Source organism: Lipophrys pholis (genome assembly GCF_963383615.2).
Source record: "Lipophrys pholis genome assembly, chromosome: 15".
Taxonomy (NCBI): Eukaryota; Metazoa; Chordata; class Actinopteri; order Blenniiformes; family Blenniidae; genus Lipophrys; species Lipophrys pholis.
Window position 1 is genome coordinate 2,426,223 of NC_137642.1, and position 13,080 is coordinate 2,439,302.

At 40.5% G+C, this 13,080-nt stretch overlaps 1 protein-coding gene across 1 annotated transcript in view; it reads right to left on the bottom strand.

The window, feature by feature from the left end:
• Positions 1-448: 448 nt before the first annotated feature.
• Positions 449-13,080, bottom strand: part of slc24a3 (solute carrier family 24 member 3) — a gene marked incomplete at its 5' end in the record, with an annotated part of 263,277 nt that continues 250,645 nt past the window's right edge. Inside the window, 6 exons of the mRNA XM_080482318.1 lie at positions 449-1,556; positions 5,005-5,070; positions 6,392-6,504; positions 7,614-7,728; positions 9,421-9,587; positions 9,916-10,156. Of these exons, the coding sequence (XP_080338444.1) occupies positions 1,410-1,556; positions 5,005-5,070; positions 6,392-6,504; positions 7,614-7,728; positions 9,421-9,587; positions 9,916-10,156 (849 nt within the window). The 3' untranslated portion in view covers positions 449-1,409. The remainder of the gene's footprint in view (positions 1,557-5,004; positions 5,071-6,391; positions 6,505-7,613; positions 7,729-9,420; positions 9,588-9,915; positions 10,157-13,080) is intronic.

A 13,080-nucleotide genomic window follows, 5' to 3' on the forward strand; every position in this document is an offset into this window, starting at 1 on the left:
GAAATGGCAGAAATGCTGAAGACAAGTGGGTGCTGTTTTTGAGAGAGTATGGACTGGGAGTCATAACAGTCTAGAGGCAAAAATGTCTGTTATTGTCCATTTACTTAGCATCTGCAGAACAACTATTTACTGTGGCCATGGCAGGAACAATTTCAAAATGTTGTGTTTTCAGTGGCTCCGAATACCGTGTAAACAAACAACCAAAACCACTATGAAAATTTTGTGTTTTCACTTGAAAACATTTGCAAAAGCATTTAAATATAGAAGCTAGTTTTTAACAGGTTTATATTCATGAGGATGGAATAATAAGCTAGTCTTCCCCATCTTGCAACAATACATGGGAGGAGTTGTTGTTTGCAACCGTAAATCATTATTATCATTCTTCTATTGCTATTGTTTTTCCTACAGCTATCTCCCATATTGCTTTTTTCTTTACTCTTTATTTTTTCCCAAATTCAGTCATTTGCAAATGTTCCGATATGTTTGATCATTTTCTCCACCATGTTAAACTTTTAAACTGTTAAACATGTTCGTAACTAATGTGGGTATGTTGAGTTTTGTTTGGCTTGTTTTACTTTGAATGTTAACTCCTGACTTCTGTCCTGTAACAACAAAGTATGGGCTCATTAAAGCTCTTCAGAGATTCAAATCTAAATGGGTTTAAGTCTTTTTAATTAATGATAAATTCTGTCATTTGATTTAGAATTTTCCATAAAATGTCAAAAGTCTGCAACTTTTGCTAGACTTGTTTTCCACCAAAGATTATTTGACCTTTTCAAAATCAGTAATAAGGATCAAATCACATCATTTTACAGTCAGCTTGTGTTTTTGTATCGATATGAAGGAAAAAAATGAATCATGCTGTAAAACACATGCCCCCGACCCACAGTTAATTGCTGTTGTGAGCTCCGCTCTATTTGTCTATGTTTGTGACATGGATACAGTAAAGAGCTTGTTGAACGACCAATTCATCCAGAAAACTGGGATCACTTTGAATATTCACAGATTGTTTCTTGCCACTGGGTGGAGACATTTAGCCTGAAAACGTGTAGACTTTATTATATAATACAACGGTAGTAAAAATAATCTCATCTAATCTGCATAACCAATTTCATTCTCCAGCAAACATGGACAAAAACTCTGCCTAATGACTTCAACAAGTCTGCTGTCCTACAGCACTAAGAACTATAGCCTCCCCACGGCCTTTAAATCATTGCTTTAATAATTATTACTCTCAACTAGTAGATCTGAAAGACCCAACCTTCTTTCTTGTAAGGGAAGTTAGCGGCTAGGAAACGTTACACGGAAACACAGGGAGGGTTTAAAACACCAGGTACTCAAGTCAGAAACAAGCAGTAGTCTGACAGTGTAAGTGTGTGTGTGTGTGTGTGCGTGGTGCTGTCGTCTCATCAGTCTCGACAGGTGGGCAGGTTGACGAAGGTAAAGATGTTGTACTCGATGAGGCAGGAGAAGCACAGGAAGATGGAGTAGAGCAGGAGACACATGAGACCCAGACGTTTGTCCAGCGTCCACTTGTTGAGATGAACTCCCAGAACCTGAACAGACACGACAGATCCAGTCAGAAACATTTGAGCTCAGGTGGGCTTAAAAAAACATAAATAACCAGTAAACTGTTATTACAGTATTTTAACTGTGTTGATTGAGAGTCGAACAGATCTTTATATATATATATATATATATATATATATATATATATATATATAGACTATTTTAATGACCGGTAATTGCAGGAAACACTTTTTTACCTGGCTGACGTGCTTCCTCAGAGCGTTATCTAACGTGTGATGACGTGTCGGTCTTTATCAGGTGACCATCCTGACAGATCTGTCAGATTCTGTCATGCCGGCCACCTTCCCCGTCGTCTGGTGTTCTCTGGAGGATGTAGGCCCCCTAGTCCCAATTTATGGTCTACCGCTTCCTGATCTCTATGGCTTTCTTTATCCACCATTTGAACTTGTTCTTCTCCGATGTAATGACCCTTCCCTCATTTCAGTTCATATGCTTGTTTCTTTTGCAATGGTCGGTGATGGCTGAATAATGATTTTTTTTGTTCAGCTGTGTCTATGACGGAATGACAGAATTTGACAGATTTGTCAGGCCAGTCACGTGATAAAGGCCGACGTCACCACATGTCAGATGACGCTCTTAAGGCCATGTTAACGCAACACTTCAAGAGAAAATGCATAACGTTTTCATTTTAGAAAAGTTTCACCTTTACATGGCAATGTTTTGAAAATGGCATAAACACTGAAAATCATGTAATTAGCATGCCAGACCACAAGTTGGTGCTGTTGGTTGATTTAGCCATAAAACATCATACATACACAAATAACAATACACTATAAATTAGGGATGTCCAAGAAGTCCAAGAAGAAGATGTCCTACAAGCTCCGGTCGAGCTGCAGAAGATAGAAGCAGGCGGAGCGGGGCCATAGACCTATAAAACTAGAGTTATAAATAGTGGTTTATGTGTTTATGTGCAGAAGTCTATTTCTAAATTTCTATGTGGTCTGTCTTCTGCGTTTTTGTTGTGTTTGGTGAGTCACAGCGCCCCTAAAGGCCTGGCAATGTGTACTAAGCCTCGTGTTGAGCCGTGTTCATAGTGAGGTGTGGATAGAAGTTTTTTGGGAGAAGGCCAGGGAGAAAAAAAAGATAATTTTTTCATTGTGTGGATGTACCCTCAGTTTACAACATCAACTAAAGAAAAAGCCGTAAATAAAAAAAAAAGCTTTAAAATAAAGGATTTTAAAATAAAGGATAAGTACCCACAGGGGAGCGATATGGCGAAAAAAATAACCCAGAAGGTTACACTAGTTTGAAGGGAGACTGGGATATTCTGAATAAGTTTTTGAGAGAACTATGTTCAGACTACTTTTGTCAAACAGGTTTTACCACTTTGATGTGGAATTAAGTGTTTATAATTCACATTGAAATGTAAATATTTTGTGACAATTCAGGTCAAACCTCTCATACTGCTTTAAGTTAAACTGAAATTTAATACACAACGAAGTTACATTGCCTAAGAGCATTTATGTTTAAGTCATTCTGAGAAGAATTTTGATTCAATAAGTGAGTTTACAATAATTTCTAGCTCAACAAAGCTTCTGCCAATAGTGCTTTTAGCTTCAGACATCTTAGTTGCTCCAAAAATAGACTATTGAGTATATTTGCAATAGCAATGTAAGTATCGGATCGGGAAAGTATCGGTATCGGCCGATACGCAATGCTGAAAAATCGGATCGGTATCGGGGGCAAAAACGTGTGATCGGGACATCCCTACTATAAATATTAACAATGGGAATACACATAATTTTGTATGGTTAGATGACCAATTTGGATTGTTATTACGGTGACTGTCTATAAAACTACCAAGTCCCAGGAGAATATGGACTGGGAGTCATGAGACTCTGGAGAGAAGCATTGTTCATCTACTGAGCATGTGCAGAAGAAGAACTATGGCCGTGGTGCACATGACCAGTAGCAACGTTTCAGAAAAGTTAAGTTTTTCCCGTTTCCACAGAGATGGAGTGTTTTCTAAAAGCTGAAATTTCACGTGTCTATGAAGAAGGAGTCAAAGCATTCATCAAGCATCAAAAAGTTCCACCTTGAGAGCTGTTTTAAAAAAATTGCGTTTTCAGTAGCTGTGAGCACAGTTGCTATGTAAATGGAACCCCCAAAATGAAACAAAAGTTTTCTGTATTCATTAGAAAACAGGGCCTTGGTGTGTCTCTTGAGAACAATGATGACAAAAACAATGAAGACAAGTGAATTTACTTGCTGCACCATTTCGGCAGCCTTCAGCTTGTACTAAGGCTGAGTTTACACAACAATGAAAACAAGTGTAACTGCAAAACCTTTGTCACATATTGGGGTCTGTTTAAACAACAGCAGTGCACGGCAACCAAAACTCATGCAATCACTCATGTAACAAACATGGCGGCCTCCCTGGTGGCATGACGCCCAGTCCATAGCCTACTTTTATCATCCATATTGGTAGTTTGATAGTTGAGACTCATCCCTGATAGCATCTAATTGCTGCCCATACGCAGCTCAGTCCATATGGATGTCTGGTAACCTCCATTGTTTATAGCATATTGTTCTCTGCACACATGATTTCCTTACAAAAACAAGCAATAGAGCCTCCTCGTGGCCATACATACTGACTACATTCTTTTCTGTGTCTCTACCTTTGCCGTGTGAATGCAAAACGAACAAGGCATTGTCACTTGGAACGTTATTGTGTCAACGAGGTCTAAGTCATGCCTGCAGTGGGACCTTCATACTAATTGCAATATAGCTAGCACTGAAGTAGCTAGCCTCGCCGCTGTCATCCATTTGTTCAAGCATGAGGTCTCAGTATTGCATTACGTCTGTCTGATCTTAATGAAACAGTGTGGACAAAGTGGTAACAGCAGCATCCTTTATTGAATTCCTAGAAATTACACATTAATTCAATAAAAAATTATTAATTTAAAGGTGCATTCCTTTTACCCTCCAACACAGTCAAGCTAAGAAAGTTCCTTTAGGCCACTGACGTAGCAATCATACTGTCGCTGCTCTGTACTGGTTAGTGTCATTCATTAATACTGTAAATGTCTACGTTAATTTTGTCAAATTGGTCCAGAGGGGGCATGTCTGAGGGAGCTGTTTCGGCATGGTTACGACCCACGGGGACTATTTTTTTCCTTTGATATGTTCTGAAGAAAGTTCTTGTCCTACTTTTAGCCACAGTAGTACGCAGCAGAGCATCCGTGTGGAAAGAAGCTACTCTAACATTAGCAGCTAACAGAAGTGAGGATGAAACAAGAGGAAAGTTTCAGTTTAAAAACTGTTAGGATGCAAGCGATGATAAGAGCACAGCTTTGTGCAAATTCTGAACCAAAATTTATAGACCACCAAGATGTTCAGGGTTTTGCTCATGCGAGCCAGCATTAAAGTTTTGGCTTCTCACGCAAAATTTACCCCCTGGGTTCACACACTCACCGTCATGAACACAGACGCCAGCAGGAGCCCCACAGAGAAGATGAGACCTTTGCTGTTCAGTTTGATCTACAGGAGGAAAATGTTGGACAAGTTTGACAAAATCTGTAAGGAACAACCTGCGATTTCTTTGCGCTTCAGTTGCTATGAGCAAACACATTGAGGAAGTTTAGGATAAAATCTCCAGTTTGTGTTCATGTTTCTTTCAAGTCAGCCTGCAGCAGTCACTTTCACCACCAGAAGTGAGGTTTTATGACCAAAACAGCCAATACAATTACAAATTAGTCTGGAGACACAAATCACAGTTAAAGACAATGTTTAAAGTTAGAGCTGGTTCCAGTCACCCTGGACCATTTTCTACTGAAGCTGATGTAGGTTTAGACTGCTATAGGACCTTTACTGCACTGAGCATCTTTCCTTCTTCACTCGCCTTGTTTCACCATGTCACTAACTTTTCTCTCTCTCCTGTAGTCTGTGCTCTCTCATCATTTTCCCTTTCCAGCCTTCAACCTCAACAAGAACAACAGTCTCCAACTCTGAGTCTGGTTCTGCAGGTTTCTTCCTCTTAAAAAGGAGTTTCTGCTTTCCACCATCTCCTGTGCATGTTCATGTAGAATTATTGTGCTTTCAAATGTTGTTCTTATGGAAATTAAATAGACACAAACGCAGGTTTCAAACATGTAGCGTTTTGTTCACCAAAACAGGAGTTCATGTTGCAATTAAAAAAATTTGGGATGGTTTTAGCCATTTTAAAGACTTTTAGTAATATTTAGGCGTTTTCATCCAATCATTTTCCTGCTATAGCTGTTTTAAGTTACTGTACCAGAATCTACATGGGAAAAAGGAAACATTTAAGAGCTAGTTTTAGTTGATGATGTACATCTCCTATACATTCGCAATGCTTTTTTGAAGGAAGTTCGTTGTTACATTGATTCAAACAGATATTTCCAGCTTTCAAATTTCGTGGAACATGCCCTGGTTTGTTGACATCTTTGCGTCAATAAAACTCCCCAAGATTCCTGAGGCATTGTGAACACAAGAGCCAGTTTGTACACTTGGATGTTTGATTGGACTTTGGTTGGATCGATTTGGAGAACTGGGAGTTAGAAATGAGTGGTAATGGTCTTGTTTTGGTGCATTTGTTGAATTTCTGTGCAGAAGTGATTCCTATTATGGGAAATATATTATAAAGATATTTTCTGGTAGATTAACTTTAGGTCATTTCTAGCCATTTTTATACATTTAGCAATTTTATCTACAGTACATGCCCTTGCATGTCACAAACACTCTGAATGAGTTGATGTGTCCTCACTTTTGACTGTAACAGGATGTGGCATGTTTGACATTAAGAAGGTGAGGCACCATTGAGGAGGCATGGTGTGCTACTTACATCAGAGCCATAGTTGATGGCTAGGGTCTTCAGGGCCCAGGGGAGGCCGAGCCCCACCAGGATGTCAAACACATTGCTGCCGATGGAGTTGGACACTGCCATGTCTCCCATTCCTGAACACACCGGCGGAAGGCAAGCAGAGAGGGACACGTGAATGGACAAAGGGGAGAAGAAAGTAAGAAACACAATAACTTTAAAAAAAAGAAGCATTTGGAAAGGTACCTTCTGGAAATCAAAACATTTAATGTGAATACAGGGTGGTTCGTGACAACATATAGCCTTCGCATATTGTTTCCGAATGGAGTGTGAATTAGGCTTTATGGCATTTAATAATTACTCGTGTCAGTACTTGATACCAGCAAGTAGCTAAAGATTTGTGCTCGTCCTTTAAACAAAGTGACATTGGGGCATCCCTCATAACGTCATTAATTAAAAAGGCTTTCACTGCAGCGCCAAGCTTTTAAATAGTTGTTCAGTTATGTATCACATTTTTCTATGTCTGCTAATCCTGAGCTCCATCTTAACACATCAATTACCATATTTCATGGAGGCTTCCCAGAGTCTTCCCTGAGTCTGAACTTTTTCTGTTGCAGATTTGATAATTTACACTGTAAATTGTGCTGTGTAAACTTTTTTCTTTCAGTCTTCTTGTAGTCAGTCAAATACAGTCTTTATGGAGGTTTTTCTGTGGTACTGTAGCAATTTTCCACTGTCATACAGTGACACCTAGTGGTTCATGATGGTATATTTAGTATACAAGTCGCTTTTTCAAAATAGCTGCATGACGAGCCAAATAACTATAAATATAAAGAAGTAATAATCCAGAAAATATGGTACTTTCAAAAGTTGCAGGGACATCAAGAGCCTGTCATTAAAGAACTGCCAAAGCCATAAAGCAGAAGACGGATGGTTAATCGCTAAACTGTGCTGAGCATCACACACACGCAATGCACACACGCACAGAAAAAGACGGAGCGGTTTAAATATTTGGTGATGGGCGTAAGAATAGACACAGATGAAAAGATGGAGGGAACTGTCGGACTGTTTTCCCTCTCTTCTTTTATCACTTTGCAACAAGGACGTGATCTTTACCTCCATTCCCCTGTACCTCTGTAACCTCGCCTTCTCTCCATCTCTTTGATAGCACATTCACTTTGGTTCTGCTTTCCCTCTGCCCTTTTCAGGTGTGTAAGCCGACAGCTCGGTAACCCTCCTGTGTTACCTTGGCGTGCCACGATGAGGCTGGCCATGCAGTCGGGGACGCTGGTGCCAGCTGCCAGGAAGGTGATGCCCATGATGACGTCCGGGATGCCCAGAGTGAAGCCGATCACTGTGACCTGATGGACACACGAGCACAGACCAGACGGTTACTGCTTGTGTTAGTTTGGCAGCATAAACCGTGTGAAGGTAAGAGACAGAAGAGGCAGTTAGATTTTAACCGGAAATCTGTGCATAGATTCAAACTTTCTATTTCCACTCAGGAAGAGAAAATCTTATAGTTCGGGATCAAAACCGGTCTCTTCAAAACCATGCAGCATTGGTTTGATTGCATTGAAAGGAGCTGAAGGAGCTGGGACAAAGTCGTCCCTTTTTCAGCTTCAACAACAAGATCATATTTGGTAACTTTTGTTTTTAGGGACCGAGCCCAAAAGGCCAGGCCTCCAGAGGAGGCTTTGCCTGGAGGCAAGGACCTTATTGCTTTTGTAATGTTTATTGCTAGTGACCAAGCCCAAAAGGCCAGGCCTCTCTTGGAGGCGCCAGGCCTGGAGGCAAGAACCCTATTGTTTTTGTAATGTTTATTAGGTACCTAGCCCAAAAGGCAAGGACCCTATTGTTTCTGTAATGTTTGTTATTATTCCACTGTGTCATTAGACCCAAAATTGACCCCCTAAACATGGTCAAAAGTTCACCAAATTGGCACCCTTATCAAGACTGGCGAAAAACTTAAGAAAATTTACCCTGCACAGTGCCAAAATGTGCTCTCTCGTGCCACCTAGAAACACTAAAATGGCCACCACAGCCTGTAGGAATGTCGTAGGGAGATCAAACCAAATCTCAAGTGTTCGTCTCATCAAAACCTAAAAATCACGTGCTGATACTTCTGACTTTAAGCCAACAGGAAGTCTGCAATTTGCCTTTCAAAATAAGATTTTCACTTAAAAAAGGCGCTCGCGCAAACTTTATGTCCTCTGAGGGCGAATATCGTATCGGCTTCAAAACATGATTAAATGACTAAGAAAAGGCTTCTGCTTAAAATTTCTGGACAACGTTTTGACAACTCCAGTTGTTTCGATTTTATTAGCTGACAAATCTCTGAAAGCCAAATCCTCCCGCCTCCCTCCTCTCATTCAAATACATGAGAAAACTTTCCAAATAAGAAGCCCCAAACTCCTTCAAAATAAAAGTCCTTCTGTTTTCAAAACTTACAATGTTGACTTCAAAATGGAAATTAAGTGTTAAGCTAAGCTAGGATTGAGGTGGCTTTCGAAATAAAATCACCCAATTCTTTGAAAATAAAAGTCCTTGTGTATCAAAATGACATTAAAAATCTTAGAACTTGAAAAGCCCCAAATATTTTCAAAATAAAAGTCCTTGTTCATTAAAAATTATTCCAAAACCCTGAAAATTTTATATTTAGGGTTTAGCTAGATTAGAGTTTAGTTGGCTTTCAAAATGAAAGCCCCCACATTTTTGAAAATAGAAGTCCTTTTTTGTTGGGGCCAATGGACCAGAGGTCAGAGTGCATCATGGCTGCTTGCAGGTTTAATTCTTCTTGTCTCTTTCACACATGACCTGTGGGTACAGTGTTGTGCAGTATAGCTCAGGATGGCAGATCTGAAATGGCAGATCTCTGAAAGTATTGCTTCACATGTACATCAGGACAAGAAAAGCTATTAAAAGTATTTGGTAGATCTTAAACTGCATTGCCCTCTACTGGATATATGAATTAACTACCATACCAATGTAAGGAACATAACATGGTTTGAACTGTGTCTACAAATTAAGGTGTGTAAAGGGAGCATACTCACCATCCAGACCATGATGTAGGAGAAGCCAGCAATCCATAGAGTGGAGGACGCAAAGGACAACATAAAATAGTTCTCCCAGCGAGGCGTGGAGCAGTTGGGGATGGTGAAGTACAGCAGGAGACAGAGAGGCCAGGCTATCAACCACTTCAGCTTATTTAATGCCCCTCCTACACACACACACACACACACACACACACACACACACACACACACACACACACACACACACACACACACACCGACACAAGAAATCACATAGGGTAAACACAATGAGACTGAATACTTGCCTATAAAATGACTGAACCTTTGCTGAAATTACTTAATGTAAACATCGGTTTGGATAAAGATTGTTCACATTTTTTGGGAATGGTCAATCACTTATATTAAAGAAATAACTCATCACCAATCAAGAAAATCCCATCGCTGAAATATGTAAAAGAGTGTATTTTGTACCACAGAGAGAGAGAAAAAACTACCCAGAAGTCTTGCAAGTACCTGGACACTGGAAGGGCACAAAGGGTCCCTCGTCTTCCTCTTCTTCCTCCTCTTCATCGTTGTCGTTGTTCTCGTTGTCCTCATTCTCAATCTCGTTGCCCATCTCACGGTCATCATGGTGAACCTTGATGGGCCTCTCGACCCTGGACAGGCCGTTTTCCACGCTCTGCCGGCTCCCTACTTTGGCTGGCACCTCGGAGTCACCGTTGGTCCGAGTCCCTGTGTTGATGAGACGTTGTCTCTGTACGACACCAGCGATGCACAACCATGTAACACACACAAAGACACAACCTGCGATGAAGCAGACCTCCACCGCCTGAAACACAGTGGCTCCATAATGCAAAAACAACCTCCCTTTATTTATATATTCATTGTGCTTTTAGTTTGTTCATATTAGGGATGCACCAAAACGGATACCAGCAGCAGTTATTGGGTCCGACACTGTATGGTGTACTCATACTGATAAAAGATCCCCAAAACAACCCAGTGAGTATTAAGTGGCATCATCTGTCAGTGGAGTCAGCAGCAGGTAGACAAGTGAGGATGAGTCATGTCAGCGGTTTGGAGGATTTTACTCTGAGCTGTGCTACATGCTACAGTCTGCTTGCGAAAGAGTTTCGGCATACACACCAGCAATACCGCATGCTAAAGTGTTTTATATTTAGTCGTCTTTATCAGTTGCCAGGAGGGGAATTGTCTTTACTGAATTGACCCTTCAGTTATCAGCCACGCAGCGCGGTGCTTCAGGGGAGCTGATGGGGACCGAGGGTCTTGCTCAGGGACCCACGGTGCATGTTGTTTGGCTTATGGGAAGAAACCAGAGTGCCCGGAGGAAACCATACACGCATGGAGAACTTGCAAACTCCACGACTGTCTCACTGTGAGGCGAGAGCGCTAACCACTGCTCGACGTGAGTCTGACTGATTAACAGTGAGCGAGAGCATGTGGACCGGAGCCTTCAAGGCTGTTGGCTGTGTGAAGTACAAATGTAACTAAATGTTACCAAATATAATGTAAAATAAATGTAACAACTCCTTAATTTTAAATTACTCTGACTTTATCACTTATCAATATTATATATGCATTTGCATCTGATGTGTATTGTACTCTTTGACGACTGCCATGCCTCATAACACAAAAGACATACCGGGTTTTTCTCCTTGAAGCACAAACATGTTTTCGCCTTTCCATCATTCATGAAATATCCTTCCATCTGCATCAATTATTCTCTTCCTGGACATTTTGGGATCAGTTGTATTTCTCAATTCTACTTGTTGAAAATTGCATTGATGTTTATACACTGCAGTCTAGTGGCGGGGTGCCGTTGGGATGCGGGTAATATAATTGGCATGCATTGTGGGAAATATACCGTAATTTCCGGACTATAAACTGCTACTTTTTTCACATGCTTTGAACCCTGCGGCTTATAAAATGACGCGCCAAATTTATGGATTTTTACAGGTTAATGGGCTTCATGCCAACAGATTCTACTTCCACATGTATATACATGCTATTTTGAGCCTCTGCTTCTCCAAAATTGCCCTAAAAGTTATATTTCTAATCTTCGTGACCTCGTCTTGTGCTGCTTTCTGTGGTAGGGAACTCCAGCAGGTGACCGCTGTGAGTGATGGGTTCAGGAAGAACTCTTCCTCCTCAGAATCACAATCTATTAACAGAGATAAAACCCTGTGCTTGTGTATTTCTCTCTATCTCTCTACCCCAAGTAAATAGTGTAATAAAAATCCACAGTGGTCTGTAAGTGGTAAAGCACATGCTGAACTGAGGATTCATATTGTGTCGAAGTTGTACTTCTTTTATTCGAATTTCAAGCTTGTTGTGTTGTAAGAAGATAATCTATTAAATGTGAACTTCTTAATGATATATTATAATACTCAATTATATAATACTTTGTTGCTCTAAAACTAGGGTGATATTGGTGATTTGTGAGTGATCGGGAATCGGCAAATCCAGCCGATCACCTCGCCGAGTTAAAAAAAACAAAACAAAAAAAACTTTTTCACGTCAGCTGCCGTAAAGCGAGCCCCGTTTGCGACCTGCCGTAAATTGACGTTAGCACCCTAAAGCCACTGAGTGGATGAAATGTCAGCAGTCTGGAGGTATTTTAAGGTTGAAAACGAAACTAGTCCAGCGGCCAGTTGTACTATTTGCTTCACCACAGTCCCGAGAGGTGGAGCACCAGAGCTTTGTTTAACACAACTAAATTGATAAGACATCTAAAAAGTACACATGCGGCGGAGTACGCTCAGCAAAGACTATCACCCGTGGAAAAAAGATGACGTAATCGCCCCCCCTCCTCAGACCACCGCGGTCCGCAACGTCACCTAATAACCACAACAATCAGACTACAAGCTCCGGTCGAGCTGCCAAAGCTAGATGCAGGCGGAGCGGGGCCATAGACTTATAAAACTAGGTTATATATAGTGGTTTATGTGCAGGAGTCTACTTCTAAATTTCTTTGTGGTCTGTCTTCTTCTGCGTTTTTGTTGTGTTTGGTGAGTCACAGCGCCCCAAAAGGCCTGGCAATGTGTACTACATGCCCTGAAGCGTCGTTTTCAGCCGTGTTTATAGTGAGGTGTGGATCTAAGTTTTTTGGGAGAGGGCCAGGGAGAATTAAAGATCGTTTTTTGTTGTGTGGCTGTACCCTCAGTTTACAACAACTAAAGAAAAAGCCGCACCAAAGCAGCAAACTCTCGACTTTAAAAAAATGGATAAGTACCCACAGGGGAGCGATATGGCGAAAAAAATAACCCATAAGGTTACGCTAGTTTGAAGAGAGACTGGGATATTCTGAATACGTTTTTGAGAGAAGTATGCTCAGTCTACTTTTGCCAGGTTTTACCAAATTGTTGTGGAATAAAGTGTTTATAATTCACATTGAAATGTAAATGTTTTGTGACAATTCAGGTCAAACCTCTCATACTGCTTTAAGTTAAACTGAAATTTAATACACAACGAAGTTACATTGTAGCCTAAGAACATTTATGTTTAAGATTTATTTATTTATTCTTATTATTGTATTTGCACTTTTTTAGGGCTTATATTCAATCCAACCAGTCAAAGACACTTTGAAGTGGAATTGGGTTCTTCTGATTGGTTTTACTGAATACTGTTTATGCTGTAGTTATTTTTATAGTTTATATGTTA